Below are 26,731 nucleotides of genomic sequence, written 5' to 3' on the forward strand. Positions count from 1 at the left end.
TAAGGAAAAGAAGACGGGTCTACACCACTGGAAATTTGCAAAAGCCTGAGAAGGGAAAGATTAAAAAGAAGCCTTCTCAGAAATGCTACTATTTGATTTATTTTTAAGGAAAGTTGGATATAAACATATCTTGGGACTGTTTCAAATGTTTCTGGTAAGACTTTATCCTTCTCAAAATTAAACTAATGCTTCAAAAACTAAAATAAAACTAAACCTTCAAATAAGTAATTGCTTACTGCATTAGTCTTGCTAAATTTACTTATTTCACTGAGCTATTGCAGCACAATCCTTTTTTCCTTTTAATGTTCTTTCACGGAAAACCTGGTTTTGGCAGGACATCAGCAGCTGGGACAGGCAATGAGAGCAAGTTGCAATAACCTGAATCTGCTCATATAATGAGTGTCAGGTTCTAGTACACACATCATTAGACTGCCAATGTCCTAATGCTCGGTATGGGAACAGAGCACTGCTACTTGGCACACTCTCACTCAGCAGGGAAGCTTCTGGGGAAAAACACTGTAAGGAGCTGTAAAGCAGAAACCTGGTGCAGCTGTTACTGAAAGGGTTAGGTTGGCCATCTGGGATGGTTCTTGTCTGTCTCAGAACAGGGATGTCAATGGGTCCTCAACAAGTGCTCTAACTTCTAGGCTTGAGATTCAATCTCCCCTATTGAAGCTCTCATGTTAGCAAACAATTTTGTGGTCACAGGGTTAGAGAAAGTACCTAAGTCTTTGGTTTACACACACCACATGGGAGCTGTGTTAAAACCCCATTCTGCACGAAAAAAGATGTCATTTTGAGACTGTGTTGTGGGCACAAAGCAGTACATTGCAGTTTTTGGCACGTTCCATTCCCCAAGGCAACACTATCCAGTGATGGTTGTTAAGGCTGTGAAGATCTCCTATGGGACAGATGTCTCCCTCAGGTACCTCACAGACCTGAAAAAAAAATAGCATCATACAACCCAGTAGAATTATTTTGCTTACCTCTCTCAATGTAGCTAGTGTTCTCTTATCAATTGTCACTTGCTTTAGGAGATCTTTATTGTCCTTTTCAAATTCTTTCAGCTTAGTAGATGAATCTCTGAATCGAGCAATTTCTTTTTCTAGTGTCTTGTTTTCTTTCTCAGCAACTGCCAACTTTACTGTACTATCATCCAAAATAGCATCTTTCAGCTCCACTTGCTGCCAAAGCCGTTTCGTTTCTTTCTCTAGCATTTTTTTGTCTTTCTCAAGCTGAGACATTTCTTGTTCTAGGGCTTTGTTCTCCTTTTCTAACCTCTCTAGTCGTTTGGCAGAAACCTTTAGCTCCTCAAGGTTTCTCTGGAGGACCTGATTTTCACTCTCCATTCCCTGTACTTCTTTTTCTAACTCCTGGATCTTTTTATTGCTGTTCTCCACAATTTGCTGAAGTCTCTGGTTTTCAGAGTTGACACTCTGATAGCTTAGCTCCAGTCTCTCTGACTTCTTGTTCATTGCTTTTAACATTTCCACATTCTTTCTTAAGTCCTCTTTCTCCCTCTCCAAGTCTTTATTTTCTGCTTCTATTTGTGCCATTTTTGTGCTGGTAAATCTCATGGTCTCCACCACTCTTCTAAGCTCCAGATTTTCTTCATCCAGTTGCTTGTTGTCCCTTTCCAGGTCCCCAAGCCGGATGGAAATATTCTGCAGTGTGTCCAAGGATTTTCTTAGCTTCCTATTTTCCACTTCTAGATCCCCATTCTCCTGCTCAAGAACTTCCACTTTTTCTGTCACTATTTTCATCACTGCTGCCTTCTTTGTGAGCTGTTCATTCTCCCTCTCCAGCCGGTGGAGTTCTTTTTCCATTTCTTCCACTCTTTCCACTTTTTCTCTAACTTGGTCAAAATCCTTTTGCAATTGTTTCTTCTCAAATTCCAGCTTGCTCAGTTTGCTACTTGTCTCAGTAACTGTTTCATGAAGGATTTTGTTCTCTTTTTCAATATCTTTCACTCTTGCCTCGCTGCTCACTTGTGATCTTTGTCTCAGGGATAAGACAACTTGATTAAGGTGATCATTTTCCTGTTTAAGGTCCTGTATCTACATAAACAGTCATGAAAATGTTACTCATCTACCTTAGAAATGCAGTACAAATTAGTCCTAAAGCAGAGAGATTATTGTTAACAAAACCATATCCATTTAATCCGAGACAAATTTCTGAACAGTTTTCCCAGACTATAACCAAGAACCCAAACTACTGAAAAAACTTGTTACCTCCGGTAACCCATGATTTTCAGAAATTGAAAATAGTGCTATACTGCTGCTACCAGCTAAGACAGCTGAGGAAGGAGGAGAAAGGAGATAGAAGACCTTCAAAGAACACTTGGAGAACATGCTTTCTTACAAATCATTCTTAATAAAGGTTATCTTTCTGCCCAGGTTTACCCTCATCTTTGGGATCTGAAGACTGAAATTATCTTTGATAAAGTGTCAGAAAGCTCAGAATGCTTGAAAATGTAGAGTAGTTATAAATGTCATTAAGGACACGCTTTCTGTAAGGACAGTACATTTATCCCACTGGTCAAGTTTCAGCTAATGCAACTGTAATTTAGACTGCAATTCGTATTTGATTCTTATACCAGACAACAGCCACAGAAATCAAAAGTACTTACACACTTGAAAAAATCCAAATCTGCCCCTTTCTGACAATTGAGGATATTTCTGGTTTTACTTTCTGCCTTACCTTCGAGGTATTTATTAATTCTTGCCACAGGAAATTTATACTTGTTTTAACCGAAATGTAAGGCCTTGTTGGTAAAGTGCAGTTTCCCAGGGAAAAGTCTGAGTAAGAATCCCTCAAGATGAAAAGCACTACACAAATAAGACATTTTTCTATTTAATCTTCACCTCACAAAAACTTAGAGTAAATTTTAATACAGGTTGAGAATATTCAGACCAGTCACTAATGATCTGTGTCTGTGTTTTCTTCATTAGTCAAATTAATACAGATGATACCTTGCACAAACCTGTAACAAGAGAGTTTCCAGGCATTGCACATGAACTGCAGCACAGCAGTAAAAACTGAGGGGCATTTAAAATATCAATCCAGAAGACATAAATGCTTTCTCAGCACCTTCTTTAAACAGGGCAAAAAAGGTTGCGTGGCTAAAAAACCTCAACTGAACTGATCAGGTCATACAGCTGGCAAAAGACCAATCTTCTGCAATAAAATGGGGATTTATTTGCACATCCTAAAACCAGTTGGTATTCCATTTAGTAAGATCCAGGGGCTTTTTTCCTCAAAGAGGGAAGATCTGTCCTTATAAACAGGACAGATTCCCTTATGGTAACAAGAGCAGTAATTAGCAAAACATGCTGGGCCTTTTCACTTGAAGAAGCCTTTAACCTATATTTGAACGAGTTCAACCTGCACTTAATAGTTCTCAAATTGCTCTATCTCCCTGAGAGAACCTCATGCTCTAAATGACATCACTAAATTACCACTACTGAGCATATGTTGTTAAATTATATTTGTGAAATTTGCACCTGTCTGTCTTTGTCAGCTTTTAGAGTCTCCATGACGACTTGTAGCTGCTCTTTATCTTTTATCAGCTCTTCACTCAAGGTTTCCAAATCTTGATTACTTTGCTTCTCTTTTTCAATTTGATTTTGCAACTTCTCAATCTGTGTGGAGAGAACACAGCAAACCACATCATCCACAGTTTGACACAAGGACTGTTTGCACTTTTCATTTATTTTGAAGACCAGAGAGATATGAGATGGGGACTATGGCTAAAAGATTAAATCCTTCCCTTTTGCAGCTTGCCAGTCTCGGAGGAGGAAAGGGACTGTTTTGTTTTTCTCACATGCCAAGAATCTCCTTCATGCCTATTAAGATCAGAACATATAAGGTATAGCAGTAAAAAATTCTTCGTTCACCTGTCTGCCTGAATGCTCTGTTGTGCTCCTGTCAGCAGTGATTAAGATTCTGGTGCTCACCTTTCTGAGTGAGGGTCTTGCCTCCTCCTACCCTCTCCATTACTGATGATCTTACTCTATCAGTGAATGCAGAGAAAGTTATTAGGCCACTTCAGTGAGCAACAGCATTAAAAAAACCAAAACAGCAACCTAAAACAGGAATGGAGGAAAAGCAGTAAAGCACTAGAGTTACCAAGTTTACCTTCCCTCTTCCTGTGTTCTGTCGGCCCTTTTTTCCCCAGCGGGTGACAATACTGGATTTGAACAATCTGTGAATAAGGCTCCAGTCCTACAATGAATGATGTTTTCATACTCACTCCTTTTTAAAGTTGTACTCATAATGCACGAAGAACTGAAAAGCAGTAAATCTTCAGTATGTAGAACCCAGAGGCTCAGAGAGCTAGGCTAGGCTCCCCAAGTCAGGAAGTGTTCCTTTTTAAGCTTGTAAAGTACTGTGAGCACCTACAGCTCTGCACAAGTATCAGCTCATTTTTGTGTTGGTATTATGAATTCTGTCAACAGTGAAAATGTCAGTGAAAGAGGTATTAGACATAACTTAAAAGTGGGAAATAGCTGGAGGCTGGGCTCTGCCTATGTCAACATGCGCCTCATTATAGGAAGTGTTTAAACAAGCAGGGGCTGCCCAGATTGGAGATAAGGAGGGCTTAACAGTTAGAAATGTAACCATGCTGAGGTTCATGGGTCTCAAAGGAGCTGTACAGGGAAAGCTGGAACAAACTCAGTAGCTCAGCAATAGCTGATCTTCATTTGCACTTCCCAGAAAACTGGAGGCAAGTAAGACATTACTGTTTACAGCTTATTTCAGTAAGTCAGAAAGGCAGAGAAAACAGACGGGTACTTGGACTGCTACTACTTGACTGTGCCCAAAAGGAAGGTTTTCTATTATTAGCTCCTCTGAAAACCTTGCAAGAAAGGAAAAAAAGATATATGTGACTTTTCCTTCATAACATCTCCTATTGTACTACCTGAATAATCCTATTTTGGCTACATGATGCTTCTAAGCACTAGATCAGTTGACAGACAACCATACTCGAACAAAAACTTTTGGAAGTCACAGAGAGTGGATGAAGTCTCAGCCCAGTTAAACGACTTTAGGGAGGCAAGATTTTACTATGGGTATCTCAGGAAAATTGCAAAAAAAAACCCCAAGGGCACAAAACATTTAAGAAAAACACTTCTTTATCTTTTGTCCTCTGACTTATACATGCTTGACTTTAACAGTCCTCAAGAACTGTTACACTTTCCCCTGCCTACTGTAGTAACCATTTTGCAGTGAATCGCAGAGACTTTGCCTATTATTTTCCCTCTCCCCTTTGCACACCCTGCTGTGGACATGGGGACCCTCTAATTGAGAGGATACATGTGTGAGAGAAGTAAAAAACATATTTGAGAAAGGCAAGATTAAAACAAATTCAAACATCTCAAATCAAGATTATTTTACATATGATGTATCAGGTCTCTGTAAACTGACACTCATTGTCTTGCACAGACAGAATGCTGTCTACCGATTTTTTTTCCAAAATTTTCCTGAATGGGAGGTGAAGTCCTTCAACTTGACTGGCCTGTGGTATTCAGTCAGCAGCTCCTATCATATTCTGTGTTTTTCTGGTGAAGATTTCAAGCATTTTACTTTCTCTTAACAATAGTATTTTTACCTGCTATTTTTTTCTTAATTGGTTTGATATATGTGGTGTCCTCTTTTCACCACACAGGCGTTCCCCACTACTGGTTTTTGTCTTATAGAACTGCCAGACCTGTAGGTGACCTCACCATGTCAATGCATTCATCATCATCAAAAACATCAGACTAATTCTGGAATCACAACTGTTGGCACCAATACAGTGCCATAACGGGAGGTGCCCACAGGAATCTGCCTGGGGCAAAGCCAAAGGTTGACCACAGTTGTTCAAGTGACTTACATTGCTGTACACCACAGGTATCTGCTGAGTGCTTTCTATGCCTCAGTCTCAAATTTTAAGCATGTAAATTAGAGCAGGATTGAATTACTTATACCAACAGGTCATAAATGGAAGTGTGGAAAGAAGATTACAGTGAACTGAACTTGTGCAGTTTTCCTTGTTCACAAAGGAATGACAAGAAGCAGAACTGGTCTCTACTTGGCAAATGAATCTCTCCAGAAGATGGAATGATCCAGTGATGAATACCTGTTTTCCCTGGCAGAGAAATGGGCACTCTGCTTGTTACAATCAGGTAATCCACAACCAGCATTTCTCCCCTTGTCCTTTAAAGCATTCAGTTAGTTCATAGGTAAGATAAACAGAAGAGAAATCTTTGCATCAATGTCTCACACACACAGGTTACAGCAGTAATGGGAAAAGGAGAAATGAGCCTTATATTCTGGATAATTTATCAAATTGTGTGGAATGTGGAAAAATTTGACATGAAAATTGTTTTATACTTAGAGTAGCAAGCATTCTCTTTCCTCAGCAGCACTTGGCTCAATTAATCATATTTGAGGACTCAAGTTACTGGTCAGACATAAATAAGGCTAGTAGCTGGAGATGAACTGAGCAGTGCATTTCACAAGGACAAGCACTGAGCTGGCTTTTGAGCTAAATGTAATCACAGTTAATAACAGAGTGCAACACACATATATATAAGTAAATTTACAAAGTGATGACCTGCATGTTACAAAGACTAGAAGAAACAAGACCTTTACAGAGAGAGACACGCATGAGAGAATTTATAACAGCCAAAAGGACAAGACAAAGCTGATCCAGGACTCTGGACAGCAAGAAAGACATTTAAAAAATAATAACCTGAATTCACCTGTGTGATTTATTTGACTCACATGGAAATATTATTAAAACTTTCAAAAACCAAAAATAGTTCAATGTGACCACAGATTCCTTGCCTAGTAGTGACTGCCATAAGACGACAAAATGGGACACAACACTACAATCTGACGGGGCAAACAGTAACCAAAAAACACTTTTGCTTACAATGATGTAAGTAGGCAGTGAAGTAGAAGGCAACAGAATACAAATATTAAAACTTAATTGCATTAGAATGTGCTTAAATAGATGGGCCCAAAAAATGCTCAGTCTTATGGGGAACATGGGTGAATTCCCTGCAATCCCTCATCATTTAGGAATGCTGTGCAGCCCTTCGCGCACTGCATTTAAAAATCGAAGAGCTCTGTTCCTGTGAGCAAATTACCTTTTTGCTAAGCTGTTGATTTTCCTTTTCCAGTTCCACAAACTTTAGGCTGCTCTCTCTGGAGGTCAGGGATGCATCTCTCAGCTCTTGGATTGTGTTCTGCAAGCTCTGATTATCCTTCTCTAGCTTCAGTATGCGACTCGAAGCACATTCATTCAACTCAAACACAAAGGACTTTCTGGCTGTTAAAACATGAGAATCAGAAGGTGGCACTAATCAATTCACAAACATCTCCTTCCGAGGTGTGTAAGATTCACTTGTAGAAAGATTACTGCAGTCAGATTCTTCTAATTTCAACTTGACTGCTAAATAAACACTTTGTTAAAAACAGAACCCATTTTCACAGACAACCATTAAGACTTCTAGTAAATAGGGTAGTATCTTAACAGACAACCATCTGAACAGATAGCCATCTATAAAGTTACTTACTTTCCTAACTCTTCTTAAATTTTCTTTAGCCATGTTAGCAGTGTGTTAGTAGCAAAATATACTTTGATACCATCTCATACTTTCATCAGAGGAAATAAACTGAGGCAAAAAGTAAACCACTGCAAAGTGTTTATTGAAACAGGAAGATCACAGAATCACAGAATATGCTGAGTTGGAAGGGACCCACAAGGATCATTGAATCCAACTCCTGGCCCTGCACAGGACCATCCTCAAGAGTCACACCGTGCGCCCAAGAGCATTGTCCAAACACTTCTTGAACTCTGTCAGGCTTGGTGCTGTCACCACTTCCCTGGGGAGCCTGTTCCAGTGCCCAACCACCCTCTGTGTGAAGAACCTCTTTCTAATATCCAACCTAAACCTCCCCTGACACAACTTCAGGCCATTCCCTCAGTCCTGTCACTGGTCACCAGAGACACCCCTCCTCTTCCCCTCACGAGACAGTTGTAGAGTACAATGAGGTCTCTCCTCAGTCTCCTCCAGGCTGAACAGACCAAGTGCCCTCATCAGTTGTTCCTCATACAGCTTCGCCTCAAGGCCCTTCACCATCTTTGTTGTCCTCCTTTGGAAAAGAGCTAGTGAAAACTCAGGTATTCAATCATATTTAGTCATGGAAAAAATTCTTACAAAAGGAGAATTCCATTGCTTATCTTCATAGCTACTTCATCAAAAATATGCTGAATCAGGGAAGATAATTTAGTATCAGGTATCCAGGTACAGGACATCCAACAGAATGCTGATCAGAGAGGTGTCTGAAGTTGAAATTTCAGAACTGACAAAATTTATGCAAGTTTTACAACAGAGATGTTATTCTACTCTAAATGTTTGTAGATCAAAAGTCTCAGTACCTCTCAGCCTTAAAATCTACCACCCAAGCCTCACTGTTCTGTTAATTTCTCTGCTCAGCATTTGAATAATTACAAGAGAAAACTTCTGTTTCCCATAGAATAATTGCTGCCCATCACCTCAAACCCACATTTCACATGAAACTGACTTTAACATTGTCTTTAAGTCTAAGAAAATTAATGACTCCTAAATAATCAGCAGTATTACATACAGCACACTGAACACCTTAAACTGGCAAATTTCTGAAATGGTAAAATCCTATTTGTCTCTTTTATAGAGCATCAACTGGAGAATTTTGGTCAAGTGAAGACTCAAATAGTAAACATTAACTAAATACTCCAGTTAAGTTCTGTTCTGAAGCAAAGTCCATCTAAATTACTTTTTCCCATACTTATTTTTTAAATTATTTTGAATAAAATATTCCAAACAATCCAGTAAAATCTTCTGCTACCTGTCATTCTTGCAGACTCAACTCGAAATCCAAGAACAGGAGATTTTCCAAAAGGGTTTTCAAGTCTGGCTATATTTCTACAAAAGTTGCATTCAGAACAGCCACATGCATTGAAATGGAACTTCTTAAGGAGAATTATTGTAAAAGTAGAACAGGCATTTCCCTGAAATAATTTAAAAGCTCGAAGTTTAATGAGTTTTGTTTTTTTAAAATTTGGGCTTCCTTCACTACTTTTTTTTTTTTTTACTGAGTATAAAAGTTTACTTATATTCTCAGTTCCTCTTATGTTTTTTCTTTGGTTAATCAGAGTTTCTGAAGCTCCAGTGCTGTGAAGGAACCTCATCTTTTTCATGTTTTTTAAATCCCTCGAGCAAATTTTGAAAGTTATGTTTGACAGACATTAATAAATAAGAGCTAACAAAATACAACTAGCATCCTTCTATTACCTCACTAGTGAAACCAAATCAGGAAGAGGGCAAAACTCAGTATTTTAAACAGGCCAGAAAATTTAATATTTTTACATTTTCCTGAAATACTCTTTATCAAAATCTGTAAGCTTTGAGAGAACTGTGTTTTTGTCCCCCTGACCAATACAATAAGCAATATCCTTGATTACATATAAGGAGCAATAGAGTGCCATTCTCTTCTCAGGCTAATATAACCTGCTTTGCAAGATTATTATTTAGAAGTAACAATTAACTAGCCATTAATCTTAGTGAAGAGAATTAGGATCCTAGACAGCAAGATTTAAGAATTGGTGTCAGGCACACACTCAGTTGTTTTACAAAATAAAACTATTCTAGACAGTTTTACTGAAAACTTAACATCTCCTTACTCTAATTTATTCCTTTGTCTTCAAGTTAAACTGTTCCTGGTACACAAAGCCAAACATGCAAGTCTTAGTAGAAGTAAGGTGAGTACTCAATAAAAGCTGCCTATTGAATTAAGGGAAAATAGCTTGTATTCCCCAAGGTCCATTTAGCATTGTTATTTAGGCAGCTATAATAGACAGAATGAATGTTAAACACAGAAACCAATGCTAAAACCTGTCTAGTGAAGAAAGAATTAGTTATGTTAGTGATAGTTACGGAAATCAAATCAACCATTCAAAGAAAAAAATCAGCCAGTTATTTTAACTGTACACATTTTTCAGTATCTAGTAAAAATAAATGACTTCAGCATACACTACTTCCTGGGACTTAAAGACCAGTTAATTGTCTGTACTAATTGTACTAAAGAATACTAAAGATCACAGACTCCTCCCAACCATTCAGTTAGAAATATCCAGTGTGACATTTCTGCTGTGTCATTTACAAAGCTTTATTTTTTTAAAATTATTATTTTACTTAAAAGTTACTCTCTCAGGGATGAACAAAAAGGAAAACATTTTGATGCTTTCATCAAAAGAAAATAAAATAAAGTAGAGGAATATGTTTCAGAAGTTGCAGAAAACTACGATCAAAGTCAAGTGGCTGAATGAGGGAAGTTCTCCAACCTTGGACTCAACTTCTGATCCCATCTCAGTAAACCAACCTGTCTATTCTGAAATAGCCCACAAACACAACAGCTGCCCCAGCTGGTACTCACTATCTGCAAGATCTGTGCTTTTAGACAGTTGTTCTAGTTCCCAGCCTAGGTGTGCAGACTCGTTCATGCTCTGTTTCTGTGCAATCTCCAAGACCATGTTCTCCTCCAGCAGCTCTTCAATTCTCTTCTTGTCCGTGTCCCGGTCCTGTGCAAGACACACATGAATGAAAATGCACGTTCAGCTTATCTGTAAGGTTCTGGGTTAACAGCCACTTGCACGACATACACTGAGGGTAGAAGAATCTCCTCAAACACTGTATTTTTATACTGAAATACATGTACAGCATTAAATGTTTGTTATGGGCTACTATATATGCCACAGAATGCAGAGCAGAGGCACCCAAGTGGCCCTGTTTAGAGTCAGGGAGAGTGATGGCAATGAGAACCTACCAGGTGATGACAGGGCCAGTACAAGCCAGGACTAGTAAGGCAGGCTGGGTTCAAGCTGTCTCCAGAGCTAAGCTCTTCAAAAACATGTAGCATCATGCACTGACATCCTGGAAACTCTGCAGATAGAACCTTGAATTCTCCTGAGCTTCAACTCATCACATCGAATTTGGATGCAGTCATATGGACTGGCAAGTAACATCTGCCTCATAATTTGAGTTTTAACTCCAGGAAACAGATCTGGAGAATGAATCTATTGTTGCTTCTTGTGAACTATTTGGGACGTTCGCATTTGTGAGAGCTGAAGTGATGCCTCCCACTTCAGGGGAAAATTGTTCCCAAATTTTCAGATAGCATTACACAAAAATTCATCAAGTCACTCAGAAAAGCATCGTTCAAAATCTTCATTCACTTTGGAAAAGCTGAGCGTGAGCCTTTTAATGCCCTGAATCATAACATCATAGAATGGCTTGGGGTGGAAGGGACCTTAAAGATCATCTTGTTCCAACCCCCCTTGCCATGGGGAGGGACAACTCTCACTAGACCACACTGTTCGAAGACCCATCCAACCTGGTCTTGAGCACTTTTAGGGATAGGGCATCTACAACTTCTCTGGGCAACCTATTCTGGTGCCTCATCACTCTCATAGTAAAGGATTTCTTCCTAACATGTAATCTAAACCTACTCTCTTTCAGTTTGAAGCCATTCCCCCTTGCCCTGTCACTATATGACCTTTTAAAAAGTCCCTCTCCCTCTTTCTTGTAGGCTCCCTTCAGGTACTGGAGGTCATAGTTAGGTAACTTTGGAGCCTTTGCTTCTCTAGGTTGAACAAACCCAACTCCCCCAGTCTTCCCTCACAGAAGTGCTTCATCCCTCTAATCAACTTGGTGTCCCTTCCCTGGACTTGTTCCAACACATCCATCTCCTTCCTGTGCTGCTGGATCCAGAGCTGGATGCAGCACTCCAGGTGGGGTCTCACCAGAAGGAAGAACCCCCCCCAAGCAGTGACCTGCTGGCCTCACTGCTTTTGATGCAGCCCAGGACACGTTTGGCTTTCTGGGCTGCAAGTGCACATGGCAAGCTCATGTCCACCCTCTCATCCACCAGCACCCTTCTCAGCAGGGCTGCTCTCTATCCCTTTATCCCCCAGCCTGGACCGATATCAGGGATCTGCCCCGACCCAGGTGCAGCACCTTGCACTCGGTCTTGTTAAACCGCATGAGATTCCCATGGCCTACTTCTCAAGCTTGTCCAGGTCCCTCTGGATGGCATCCTCTCCTTCAGGAGAGTGAACTGCACCACTCAGCTTGGTGTCATCTGCAAATCTGCTGACAGTGCACTAGATCCCTTTATCTAAATCATTAAAGAAGATATTAAATAACACTGGTCCCAGTATGGACCTCTGAAGGACACCACTTGTAACTGAAGTCCATTGGGATTAAAACATTAATCCCACACAGCATCCTCAACATCTTTGTAAGGAGAGAGAAGGATACAAGAGATGAAAGAGTATTTACTACTTCTAGTGGCATTATAAAATCCAATGTTACTTTTCTTTGTAGACAATAATCTCCCACTTCTTACTTTTCTTTGTCATGAAGCACTAAGTCATATCTCTGATTTACACAGAAAGACATTTTGGAATTTTGGGTCTTTGACACTTGGTAGTGTGTTCTGAAAGACTCTGTAATGGCTGGGGATTTTGTTTCCAACAAGAAAGATCATTTACTACAGTAGATTTCATTTCCTACATCTAAGAGATTTCTACTTAACTAACAGATTTTAGTATCTCCATTATCAATACATACAAAAGCAATCTGTATTTTAAAATTCTGATGTACCTTCCCGCATAAAATTAAATTCAGTCTCACACAAAGTAGCACTGGCAATTTTTACACTGTTAACATTGTAATATTTCAAGAATTCATGTACACAAGTCTAATCTAAAAAACTCTTTAAAAGCACTGCTGATTTATTTGCCTGTCCCCACCGGTTTCTGTGACTTGATTCTGTAACCTAGCATAAAAACAGAAGTTCAAAAATTAGCATAATGAAAAAGAAAGTGCATACCAGCTCTACATCATGAAGTTTGGATTTCAACTGCAAATTTTCCTTCTCTAATTCATGCAGTTTATCACCACGAGCTCTTGCCAATGTTAGTTGTTCTTCTAGCATGGCCTTTGTTTCAATTAATACAATGTTATCCTCTCTTAATTCCTAGGGAAAAAAGCAACAATGTTAATTTCTTACTTAATTTTCATAACTAAGTGATTTTCATAAACTGACATTGCAAAACACAAGAAAGAAATCTGACATGTTTCACTGTTTCATGAAGATTTTTACCTGATATTGTAATGGGAGATGATAGCATGTTTCATTAACTGTGGGCCATTAATGCAGGTAAATCTAATATTTCTTGTTGGTTTTTTTCCTGAATTTTATAAGTTTAATGGAGTTCCTTTTGCTTTATATGAGGCTAGATCAAGAGGTGCACCAAAGAGATTTAAGACACAGAAGAGCAGCTATTCAATTCCAATTCCACTGTTACAGTACCAACTGCTTAGCCAACTTACTGTAGTCCCCTGTTTACTCTGCTTCAAAATAAATTATTTACTTTCAAGGGATGCTACAGTGTATTCAAAACACGTTGGGGAACACTATCCATCAATACATACGATATCCACATTCCTGTTTCAGTACACTTCTGTGTAAATGCCTGAATAAGGTTCCTCCCTCTCATGAACAGAATTTTAGTTCACTTGAACAGAGGAAGTTGTTTTATATTTAACACTCCCTGCTATTTCCCTACTAAACACATGAGCATTAACTGCACAAGCCATGTTGCTTATTCATTAGAGCTTTTGGATATGGTTTTACTCAGTAAAAGTTTGATTTATTATTTTACTGCAGTCACAGCATTGGAAAGAAGTTAATTATATCGCACTCTAAAGTTTCCTTGCAAACAACAAATGAAACTCTGTGCATTCAAGTATCTTATCTCTGGAAACATGAAATGTCCAAAGCAGAAGATCCCGCCGTGTATTCTTGGTCATGTTTTAAATACATGTATCAAATACATCTTATTTCAAACTACAATACTCCATGGCTAGCTTTTATTTTTGTTGATTCTCAGATAAGTATTGAGTCTAAGACAAATGTTCTATGGCAGGAACACACTGGTATTTAAAAGATTAAATGGATACAGTAAGGATTTTTCCCAAGAAGAGTTACAACCGGGCAAAAAGCAGATTATTTCATTCTCTAAAGAAACTTCCTTTTGTCATTCACTCCCTCCTCTACCTATCCCTTTTGCTACTCCAATGAAATATGCAAAAGCACAGAATGTACAAAGAGACAAAACACTTGACAAGTTTGTTCCTGGAAAAGTAATTACATTCAAAATGTAATGTCTCTGCTGACACCAGTGTTCACGTCTGCTCTCTCAGACCACAAACATCCAAACCAAGTAGATTCCTCAAAGATCATCAAGCATGAGCAAATCACTTTTGCTGCTTAGTCAGCAAGTACCTTTTAATTTTTGGGGATAGAATCAACCTTAAGAAGATTTTTGAGGTTCTGTTATAAAAAACAAACAAACAAAAAAAACCAAGAAAAAGGAAAAGGACAGATGTAAAGAACAAGTTAACAGTGTCTGATGACAGTCACTTCCCCTGCCTTTTGATACCACAGGAGGCTATGATTTAAAAACCTTTCATAGTTAGTAATCTTAGTTTTTTGTTGCACCTTGATTGTATACGGCATAATGTAGAAAGTCTACCTTATGCAGAACCACACTACCCTTAATCTCTCAGTGGGTCAGCTACCAAACTGCAAATCATGAGAGGAAAAAGTTTCCCTATTACAGTAGCATTTAAAGGACAAATATGTTAGTGCTTGTGAAGAGGTTCATCTTCAATTAAAACGTCTGAGTATGCAAGTAACTAAAATAACAACAATACTGAAACACTAATGTTACAGAACCTGCATTTTGGGCCAAGTCTGATCTAAAGTGACCCTGGGTCACTTCAGGGTGGGCAAACTTAAAAGACTGACACCAAACAGATGACAGACCAGAAGAAGTACATGGCACAGAAACTGCTGGGTGTTATGTAAGCTGTCAGAATACCTGTAATGAAACAGCAATGTGCCAAGAGTTTACTTTGCTAGATCATCACACTCAATCTGGACCACAGCCCTAAGAAGTAAGGTGGTGTCTGACCTCAAAACCATGACCTCAGAACTACCCATAAAACTGCCTACCAAGAAAGAACCAGTCATTTTATTGTCTCATCAGGAGTCAAGCTATGTGCCAAGTACATATACATATCCAGGCTCTGGTACAACCCACACATCAGTGGGAGCCGCAGTCTATGGAAGACTGAAGCACTTCCCACTGAGCACCCGGGATGGGGAGTCATGCCAGTTCAAAGCAGTTCTGATGAAATCTTAAATTAGTAACCCGGTGGAAATGCCTGCTATGACGAGTTTAACATTGCTCACTCACAGATCACCATGATCTGAGGTTGTCTTAATATCGAAAAGTCCATATAATTTAAATAATTAGTCCATGGGAGCTTTGTAGAGTTACAGCTCAAGGCCTGGAAAGTAAAGCTGCCCTAACTAAAACATGTCAGCACTAACAACTCCCAGAAGTTGCTGGGATAACACAGTTGACCTAAAAATGTATCTGGCTACAAATCACACTTGTTAGACTATCAGCAGGTAGTGGTCATGGTGCTGCTTCTGCTGGAATTAAGGTTTATTTTTAATTTAATTAACAAATTCACCAACATTATTTTGTAACTCTAAGTTCATTTTTAAATCAGCAACAAAACCAATTCAGTTGTGGATTTTTTTTAATACACTGAATATAATTCTGCTTTTCCAGTTTTTAAAATAAATTACATATTGTGGTTTGATGCCCTGTCAACTGTAACTTGAAACAGCTTTAAGAATGTGCATTGTGCATTCAGATGGTTACAATTACCTGGAGGTAAGCAGTTGCACAGAGTGTGTTGCTACTGGAAAACATTTTCAGAAACTACAGAAGCAATGAGATTGTTTAAATCTGAAAATAGAGAATTTGCATGTGCATCCAGACCTAGTTCAACCCCTGACTTGAGGCAGTTCAGAAGCTGTCTCTACTAAGCCCTGACAGTTAACATCTTGTGACAATCAAACATTGCCTTCAACAGCCATATGAAAACATACAAGCGATGCTTTTGCTTTTGTTTTGTTGGGGTTTTTTTTTGTTGTTTTTGTTTGTTTGTTTGTTTTTTAATTCACAGAGATTCCTCACATCATCCTGCATAGAAACTTGATTATGGTGAGAAGTAGGAAGATAGGGCAAGGCAACTGGCTTTAGAAAATAATCTAATCTCCTGTAGCAGCACAAGGTTCAATGGAGAGGAATGCCAGAAGGGAGCTTTACACTGCAGAGAAGCACTTCCTTGGAGGAGGCCCTGTGTTAAGCCTGCTCCTTAACATTCACAGTTGCGACCTCATTAAGCCACCCCAGCAGGAAGGCTCCAGAGCACGTTCATCTCCACGTTCCTTGAATGATGGTCCAACTAAAATGTTATTCCTGAACAATCTGTCAAGACAGACAGAGAAGGAAAACAACACACACTCCTAAATGTATTACATTGACATAAACCTTGACTTGAATCTTTTGCATTTCTCCTGCAATAGCAGGAAGAAAAAAAGATTTTAAATGCTCATTTAATAGCTTCCTGCATTGATGCACAACAGTAAACCCACTTTGTCTTCTCACTTACTGATTTGGCACTGTTTATTAACAACCTTGTCAAGACCCTCTGAGCCCTAAGGTATCACATCACTGTAGAAAAGTGGCTGATGCTGTATACAACTACATTTGCACTGCTGTGCTCTGCATGATTCAGGTCTTAAAAGTTAGAGGTTAGGAAGGCAGCAGCAACCAGTAAATGCCATGAGATGAACCAGTACTGTACTGTCTAGTGGTAGAAATCTTTACCATGTTACATTCCTGAACAAATCTAAGCAGACACTGTACTGAGCCCAGCCATTCATCCTTCTTTTGGAGGAGCAGAGGACTTGAGACAGATTCAACATAAAACTGAGGGCCCATGGAAAGTTGGACACTGGCTACCATGCACAGCCTTTGTGCTACTCCATGACCATAAAAAACCAGAATCATGCCCTGTGAAATCCTCTGAATGCATCAGCCTGAGATCAATGGAGTTTGCCTGCTGTTGCCACTGCTCAATGCTGGCAGTCCATGGCTGTGTCAAAACTTCATCAGTGATGGAAGAGGGCGCGGTGAGAATGTGAAACTCACTGGCTATTCTAGACCACAGAGCACCCTGCAGACAGCTGTGCAATCCTCTTGCATGTTAGAAAAGCTCAGCCTCTACAATAGCAACAACTTTTGCTAGAGGCCACCCTGTGGCTCCAAATTAGAAATGTGCCATATTAATGGGAAATATTCTTTGTCTCACAGCTGTATTTGTATTGGTTTTGGCTGGGCTAGAGCTACTTTTCTTCACAGTGGCTAGTATGGGGCTGTGTTTTGGATTTGTGCTGAACACAGGGTTGACAATAGAGAGATGTTTTTGTTATTGCTGAGCAGGGCTTACACAAAGCCAAGGCCTTTTCTGCTTTTTGTACTGCCACACTGGTGAGGAAGTGGGGGGTGCCTGGGAGGTTGAGAGGAGACATAGCTGAGACAGCTGACCCAAACTGACCAAAGGGATATTCCAGACCATATGACAACATGCTCAGTATATAAAGTGGGGGGAAGAATGAGGAAGGGGAGACATTTGCAGTGATGGCGTTTGTCTTCCTAAGTAACTGTTATGTGTGATAGGCCCTGCTCTTCTGGAGATGGCTGAACACCTGCCTGCCCGTGGGAAGCAGTAAATTAATTCCCTGTTTTTCTTTGCTTGTGTGTGCAGATTTTGCTTTCCATATAAATTGCCTTTATCTCAACCCTGAGTTTTCTGGCTTTTACCCTTCCAATTCTCTCCCTGATCCTACTGGTGGGGTAGTGAATGAGTGCTTGTGTGGGGCTTGGTTGCCAGTTGGGGTTAAACCACAACAGTATTCCAGGGAGGTATCCCTGGAGAGCCAGGCCTCACCTCTGATGTTCTATAGTTTCACCAAAAACAGACAGGGTAGAAAAGGGAGCAAGGAAAGGTAGAAGAATTTGAAACTGAAGGACTCTTTACTGAACACTGTGCTAAGCAAGATCAGCATGCAGACAGCAGTGCACGAATCCACTGGCTCTAGGACAAGCAAGGAGGCTGAGAACTCAAGAACACAAATAGCTACTCCCCTGATCTCAGATGAAGATGACACTAAAAGCCCCTCTCCTAGCTCCAGCTAAATTATCTGAGCAGCAGGTAGAAGCTCGGTATCTCCAGTGCACAGTCAAAAGGTAACAGCCAGGACGGCACGCTGATAGCTGGTGTGCCAGGACTTATTTGCCAGCTCGAGGGAGGAAAACAGAGAGAGACAGGGCTTCATACCTCCTAATGTAAACTGGGAATTACCGAGAGGCAAGACAGGCTTTCGTAGTCTATTTACTACATTTAATAACCATTCATTTTAGTGAACCTATTCATAAGAAGCAGCAGCTAGCTGGACCCTTGGGTTAGAGAGGGAAAAGAAAAAAACCATCTACAAAGTAGAGTTTATAGAGCAGAAAAATAAGGTCTGTGTTCTCAGCCAGAGGCCTGGTAACATCACTCTTCTCCCTCAGACCTAGGATTTTATCTAATTTTATAGGGAGGCTGTCAATTACTGAACCTCCATTTGTTCAACAAGTCTGGATATTTATTTCACTTTGGCTGAAGTGCTATGTATGTATATTATTGAGGGTTTTGGTGTGAATGTCTCAAAGAACTGAAAGAACAGAAAGTAAGAGCAGTTTGACCTAAATTACAGCCATGCTGTAAGCAATAAATTGGGCTAGATGACCTCCAAGGTCCTTTCCAACATAATTCAGTTAATAATTCCAGAATGGGCATAGCTGCAGGTGACTAAGCTGAGTAACTGACATTACTATTGGAACAAAGCCATACATTTCTCATTGACATACCCCACTCATGGCACTAGGGAAGACCCAAATTTTCTCTCCCTTCTACCCCAAGCAACAGTTGCAAAAAGGGGTGGCTAGCATTTGTCATCTGAGATAATCCTTAAAAATGCCATTTTAACAACAATTGCATCTGTTACAAATCCCCTAAGGAAAAGGACCCAGACATCCATTTAGCTAATTTATACATGACATTTAAAATGTTGGTCAAAGGAACAACTCTGAAACACAGGGAATTTACCTAAAGCTAAGCTAAAGATCTGGACTCTCTAGAAAAAGCATCCACAAAAAGGTCTATCTTGTTTAGCCACATAATGCTGAACTAAGCAGTTCTTTAAAACTAATGAGTATTTGTTTTGTGTGCACCAAGTCCTTCCTCTACTGCAAGAAGTTTTAATGTTGCTCAGTCAACAGGTGTGATGTATGTTATGAAATTTCTACTTGCTCTGATGTTCTGCTATGGTCAGCTCAATAACAAATGACACATGAATAGTACCAACAAAAGCCAAACATTAAGGATTACTCAGCAAATCTTTCCCCTAATTTTCACTTGCCTCCATGCGAGCTTTGTAAAAATCCACATCATGAAGTTTCTCTTTGCACCGAACCAGTTCCATCTCAAGTCTCTCCACACGGTTTGCCCTCTCTCTCAGAGAGTCAAGCTCATCTCTGTATGCTCGGGCAGAGCGAGCGTCTGAGGCAAGGTGGATATTCTGTGAGAAGTGAGGAACAAACAGGGAGAAAAATCTTCATTAACACTCTTAAACGTGTATTTTAAACTGTAACTTTTTGCATTTATCTACTAAGTGTGGACAGAGTTCTCCTCGTTAAGGACTAAGAGAATTCTCCTACTACCAGTAAATGCTCTACAAGACAGAGAGGTTCTTCAGCCTATTGGACCTCTGATATTACTAATGCCTGATGCTGCATAAGCTTCAGGCATTACTAGGCTATTTGCAAGGTGAGCAGATGAGACTGCTCTCAACAGTTAAGTGGAAAGCCTAGCCCTGCTATGCCATAGCCATAATCATCAAACAGCTTGCTGGAGTACCTTAATTTCTTCATTAAAAAAATCAGCATAGTAGTATTTTTAGTGTCACACTGAAATGGGACTTTATTAAACAGCATCCATCTTACCTCTTGTTTTACTTTTTGCAGCTCTAGGGTGAGCTGCTCAACTTCATGTTTAGAATCTGCAAGCTGCTCAGACTTCTCCTCCCTGAAAAGATTAGAAAAATCTTAGTAAGTAGTTGTTTTTCTTTCCTAAAACAATATTGATTATATGGAGGCTGCTAGGAATCTGTAGAGGAAGATAAAAATCTCCTAGCATATTCTGAACACAAAGCTTCTTTGTCATGACAGTGTCATCATTTCCTTATGATTCCATATGCATATCATGGATCTGAGTTTGCAACTCTAATTTTATAGTAAGTTCCTCTGTTTAAATCTCGTTGGTGCTCCTGCTGTCATAGCTAGGTCCACTGGCCTCTGGACTTTCCACTAGAGCTGAGAAAGTAGAGCTAGCAGTTGGCATTTTGAAGGGGGGAAGAGATGACACAAAAAGAAGAATGGAAGTAGCCATCACTCTCTGTTTAAAGACCAATTAAGAAAGAAGAAAAGATGGAACACACATACAAGCTTCCTACTGCTGTGAATAAAAGATTTAAAGGATGTGATTCTGAGAGCTTCTGTGAAGGCCAGTGTATTGAAGCTGACAGGCACCTGCATTTTCAGGATGCATAAGACTCTATATAGAAGTCTCCCTAGAAGCACAAATCACTGGTGACTCACAGCTCCTGCCGGATTCTTCTCAATTTAGCCTTCGTGTCTGCCAGCTCAACTGTGAGGTGCTGCTTGTCTTCACTGGAAAGAGGGTTGGCTGGGTTTGGTGAAGAATCTGGACTTGGTGCTTTCAGAGGGCTTGGTGGTTGCTGAGACTGCAGATAATCTCTCTCTTGAGTGAGATCTACAATGACCTGGAAATACAGAAGATTATGTAGTGTCAAGAGATAACAGTGTATTTATACATTGTTTTAAAAATATGTAGAAATTATTTATAAATTTAGAATATTATTAGTCTGGCATTATACAGTATTCAAGTGATACCCAGGAGTGAAGGTTACACAAAGAAGGAAAGGAATCTCCACTATGCTCAGTCCACTAAAACATTCCCTTTCCAATGCTCAAAATAAGTCTGCTTTTCTTGAAGAATTCATAACAACCTGTAACAACTAACAGTTTTAACTAACAAAATCACAGTCAAAAGCATGACAGAAAATTAAAAGGCTAAAGGAGGGAAGAAGGCTCCTCCAGAAATCTGAAGGGAAAGGAACTGATGAATCAAAAAGCCTAGAGAAGACAGTGGAGCCCATGATGGCAGATACCAGTGGAGAGACTAGCAAGCACTAGAAGATTAATGACTGAACAGACACGCGGAGACATTTGGTCTCTCCACTTCATGGAGAGACTGTGCTGCTCCCCTTCATCAATCATTTCACCACATCTTAGTGTTTACACAAGAATCAATGGAAAAGTCAAAACACTTCTACAGATTTTCAGAGGTGTAGTAGAAAGGTGCAGAAGAAATAGAAACCTGCACAAACAAGACATAAAAGAAGGGATCTGCTGCTTCTTGTGGGCTCTATATAGGAAGGATAAGCCATCGTACTTCTGTGCATTCATCCCTCTCATCAATGAGCCTCTTGAGGTGGAAAACCATATTCCTGGAGAGAGACTCTAGTTCTTCTGGGGCCATATCTGGGAGCTCCAGCCACTGCAAGTCAAAGACGTTCTCCTGGTTGTGAGTCACCTAGGAAGGAGGAACAAAAAAGTGTGTCTTTTCACTGGTTGATTTGTAAATTTGTTTACTCTATATGCTGCTTCCCTCAGGTTCTTCTACTGATAAATTAAAAATCATATCACATTTCACCATACCTAGGCTGCAAATAATACACGCAACTACCTTAATTGTAACACGACCCAGTAATTTTTGGTATTTAGATTTTTTTATAATTATTAAGTCTGATTTTTAAAAGTGATCAGACAAATATTATGATCAATAGCATGTGTGCTTGCATATTAGAAGTATGCAACTGTCTTACTGACCCTGAGGTGGTCATCACAGGGAAGGGACTGATCCCACACTGAACAGTTAGGCTGATGTGTCACTGAGTAGAATCCCTGCTTTCAATAAATTTGCAATTTGTAGTTGATACAGCTGGGAGGAGCTGCATTTAGCAGAAATGTCTCTGGTTGCTGCTAGCAGTGTACCTTTTATCTGCTACCTTACCCAAACTGATTTCCTCTGAATCTTTTAGCAGAAACATCAGGCAAGTCTATTAAGCTCAGTTAAAGACTGTTCCTGCTTTTGTCATAACCATGTGCTTAGTTCATCATGATTTTTTTTAATGAACTATTTTGTTAAGTGCTAAGAATAAAGTTCCTGAATGCATTGACACCTGGCTGCAGTCAGTGTCCATTCCCAGCAAGAGGGTGCTTCCACATGGATGTCCTTTGGCTCTCGAAAGTAAGATGGCTCCTAACACCTACTTGCATTCTTTTCCTTCTACAGAAACCTTGGAAGTCCAAGAATGTTTGTCATTGGATCAAGCTTCTTTTTAAAAAGAGTGTATGTCCACTTTCAGCTGTAGAGTACACTTGTCAAGACCATCTAAGCTCAGAGGTCACTGTCTGAAGCAAGTCACAGGGGAGCCTGTGTCTCACCTACCCCAAGGCTTGGGGACCAAGTGCTTACACCATCATGCAAGAGGCACTGCGGCTCCTAAGACATACGTGGTTTCTGTAAATATTACACATGTATCCTTACAACAATTCCTTCTACATAGCCTATAAGTGGCAAGCAAGGCATTTCATTTACCACTGCATCTCTTTAAAAGATCACTGAGCCAAGTAATGTTCCTAGCACTTATCATCTTCTTCTTATAATCTGACTGCAGTAACATACTCAATCTTCCTTTTTTGGGGAGTTCATGAATCCATTATGAAATTCCAAGCATTAAAGTTTCATAGCAAAAAAATCCTGTTAAGTCAAAGAAGGGAAAGATACAAAACAGACAATACTAAGAATCCCACCTCTTGTATGTGTGACACAATGGCAGCTTGGGTTTCAATATCCAGTTGTTTTATTCTTTCAATAAACTCTTCTTTTCTTTCACACTGTTAAAAGAAAGCATACCCTGAAATAGCACTATATACCCTAAAACTTACTGCATCATTTTCATTGAAATTAAAAAAAAAAAAACAAACACAAACTCAAACAAAACAAAACCTCAAACAATCCACACTTCTAACAACAGACTGTTCAAGATCTACTCTTTGTCACACTGGAAGGTATAAGACTTCATTGCTCCATATGGAACATGAACCAAATTATGCAATAAATTATTTAAATTTTTTATAGTCAGTACAATTAAGGCTAAGTTAAATGGCTGGTTTTGCTCTTTAAAAACAAGTTCAACATGCAATGAGATCAAGAGGTGGGGCAACAGCCGGAGGAAATCATCACGGTTTCATTAATGGAGCTGCACAAATGTAAACCTACATTTACATTGCATCATTTAACCTGCCTGCTTTGCTGTTTGTATTTTGCTCTGTTTTGGCAATTAAAAGAGATGCATCACCTTAGGTACTATTCACATCAATGCACAATGCTGCTTCTTGGACTAAATCAACATATGCTTTAGATAAAAAACGCGAAACATTCTGGATAAAAATGAGTGATGTGTCAGACAAACAGATTTTAGTAAATCTTTTACTTAAGGCTTTAGAAGAGGCAGACATCTGCTATCTGTATATCTGTGATTCTGCACTAACAACATTATTGCCTCCTCGTAACAACACTGCATTGTGGATAAGTTAAGCATTACTTAAAGGTTTTTTTTAAACTCATTTACAGTGTCCTTTTGGAGCCTGGTTCTGAATCTCAACCATTTCTTTCACTGGGAAGAACCAGTAAACGGGACTGAGGATGCACAGCAGCTTGCCAAAACAATTCTTTGTGCTGCAATGCAACACTAACGTAGTTCAGAGCAGCCATACATAGACAGCTTTACCCTGACATAATTGAGCTGACACAGCTGAGCAGAGTAAGTATCCTAAGGCATGACAAAAACACTGGACGGACCTACAAACAAGGTCAATTATCAGCATAGGCCTGCCCGCAACGCAGCCATTGTTTACGGCCTCAGAGGTTTGGTGGGCAGAACACTGATTTCTTTATCCGGTAACTGCTGGGCATTTCTGCAGTTTCCCATATACATTGCCTCTCATTTTAACAAACGCCACGTAAAGATCCCCACACTAATATACAAAGTATCTATTAATTTTGTATTTTCTACACAGAATACTAAATCAAAACATTATGCAAGTAAAATCAGGATTCATTAAACAAATGTTTAGACTTGTTAAGACTATCTATTTGTTTGGCACTAAGATGTACTGTTCTCCTTTGTATTTTAAAACAGTAAGAAAATAAACCAACAACAATCTTGATATCAAGAACACTGTTCAGAACTTATCTCTTCCCACTGTGTTGTCAAAGTGCATTACTTAGTTGCAAAAGTACACATCCTGTGGATGATTAAGCACTGGCAACAAATTGAGGGTATCACACAGCATGCTTCCTCTCCCCTGCACTTCTTTCCTTCACCTATTGTGTTTCTCACAATTTAGCTCATAAGTGGTCTTGAACTCAAGATTTGCTCATACAGCACTGATCTTTGGATAGATTTTCTCAGTCCAGGAACAAATAACAGATTCAAGGAAAGCTTATTTTTCATGAATGTTCACCTGCACGGCACAGCCCAGAACCAACAACAGCAGCTTCTTAATTTCATCCATACTTTTACCTAGAGAAGAAAAAAGGTAATCAGTACACATGTGTGACAGATAAAGCACTTGCAAGTGACTCTCTCCAAAATAAGTGCCTGAAAAGAGAAATAAGACCTCTGAACAATACATATATGGCAATTATAAAGTTATCATACTTTATGTATAATAATACAGATCTTATGGATTAGTTTAAAAATCCCAAATACAGCAGGACTTTTTTTCCTTCATGTGCTACCCCCACCAATTATTTTCTAAGGCTTTTCTGATCATACATCGAAAAAATAATTCCTTTAAATAGTTCAGTGCATATGACCAGTGCTCGTCTCTTGTGTTGTGACTAACAAGGATGCAAAAATCTCACCAAACCACCAACACCTCTTCCCTCTCTCCAAAAAACCCCACCAAAATAAAAGAAAAACACCCTGGGTGGAGCAAAAGAGGGCTACTCTCAAAGAAAGAATTTGCCCTAAATTCTCTTTCTGTAAACAGTTGCCACTCAGACTTCCCAAAGCTGAATACCATTCTGTGCACATAAATTCTCTCTGAGAGATGTTTTAGCATATAAATTCTGCCTCTATTCTGCATCAAAGCTTGCTCACACTTTGAAGTATAAACCTGATGTGCTAAGAGGGACAGAGAATGACCAATGTAGGAAGGCTACTATGGAGCTGACCATATGCTGGGGAGCCCTGGGGTGAGGAGACACATCCCAGTTGTCACTGCAGGCAATCCTGCTGCAGCCAGCAACCCAAGGTGAGGAAAGAGGCTCACAAGGAGAACTGGTGCAGCTTTGTGCCAACTCCAGAGTTCGTTTCAACAAAGTGAACATGGATTGTTGGGTAGTAAAGAAAGTTATGCATATCCAAGTTAGAAAAAGGGAGATGGGAGGCAAGGAGCTTCAATGAGGATATAAAACATCTTCATGGAGTTAGGTTCAGGAAAAGCCTGTCCTTATCCACACTGGGGGAAGATAAGAAAAGAGAAACAAAACAGGCCATATACAGTTTTCTCTCATCCCTATACATCTGCATGCTTCCTGACACAGGGTGTGAAACTGTGGGATTAACGCTTTCATTTTATACATCCTGCTTTACTTGGGTGTTCAGTCGCCCCTATCACTAAATAGATACTAATTTCTGAGTGCAACTGTACTCCTCTACCAACACTATGCCCTTGTAAGGCTGCACTGGCAGCAAGTCAGAGGCATGTGCAGGACCCAAGGCCAGGGAACGGGAGTTAATCTGACTTATCAGTTAAGCTGCCACAGCCCCACAGCCACACAAAGACACACTGACCTAAATTACCACGGGGTTCCTGCCATTCGCAAAACCTTGCAGCCAGCACAGCCACGTGCAGGCAGCTAAGGAAGTAACTTGTTTTCCAATTTCCTGATTTCAGGGCACACAAGTGCCCTGAACCAGTCTTTAAACATACCTTACTTGTTAAACAATTTTTTAACAATTTTTTAGGAATGTTCATCTTCAAAATGTTTCAAGAATGCCCTACAGAAATTATCAGTAGTCTGCACAAATGAATACCACAATTCTTAGTATCCAAGTTCCACATTAGTAACCATTAAGATTTTGCAAGCAGGAAATCTTCTCTTCAACAGAAACAGCCATATTTAAAACATGTTAGTTCAGACTTCACCCTGTATATACAATATAGCTTATTTCAATAGCAATTTCAATTCTTATAGCAATATAGAATATTTAAAAACTGGTTTTGAAAGATGCACAATCATTCTTACTTTTCTCCCTGTATCTAGCAGCATACAAGGCTTGCTCTTTCCTGAAAAGTTACAATTTAATATACAAATTACATTTCAGTCTGTGAAAGTCTGATTGTTCTGTATGAATCTCAGTACCATGATCGGAAGCGTAGACAGCAACACAAAAAAAAGCCCCTTCAGCAACAATAAAAAAAAAAAATCTGTTACTTCATGAACAG

At 39.5% G+C, this 26,731-nt stretch overlaps 1 protein-coding gene across 4 annotated transcripts in view; it reads right to left on the reverse strand.

Moving 5' to 3' along the window:
• Positions 1-26,731, reverse strand: part of CCDC88C (coiled-coil domain containing 88C) — a 99,128-nt gene that overhangs the window by 24,063 nt on the left and 48,334 nt on the right. For all 4 annotated transcript variants that reach the window (XM_027739995.2, XM_027739994.2, XM_027739993.2 and 1 more), the window contains exons 5-15: positions 24,740-24,798; positions 23,024-23,107; positions 21,600-21,740; positions 20,723-20,907; positions 20,069-20,150; positions 19,486-19,644; positions 12,925-13,071; positions 10,468-10,612; positions 7,137-7,318; positions 3,504-3,641; positions 987-2,057 (exon numbers count right to left, since the gene is read on the reverse strand). In XM_027739995.2, the coding sequence (XP_027595796.1) occupies positions 987-2,057; positions 3,504-3,641; positions 7,137-7,318; positions 10,468-10,612; positions 12,925-13,071; positions 19,486-19,644; positions 20,069-20,150; positions 20,723-20,907; positions 21,600-21,740; positions 23,024-23,107; positions 24,740-24,798 (2,393 nt within the window). The remainder of the gene's footprint in view (positions 1-986; positions 2,058-3,503; positions 3,642-7,136; positions 7,319-10,467; positions 10,613-12,924; positions 13,072-19,485; positions 19,645-20,068; positions 20,151-20,722; positions 20,908-21,599; positions 21,741-23,023; positions 23,108-24,739; positions 24,799-26,731) is intronic.

The sequence above is a fragment of the Pipra filicauda genome, unplaced genomic scaffold, assembly GCF_003945595.2.
Source record: "Pipra filicauda isolate LSUMZ 115617 unplaced genomic scaffold, ASM394559v2 scaffold27_size4233163_pilon, whole genome shotgun sequence".
In the NCBI taxonomy this organism is placed as follows: Eukaryota; Metazoa; Chordata; class Aves; order Passeriformes; family Pipridae; genus Pipra; species Pipra filicauda.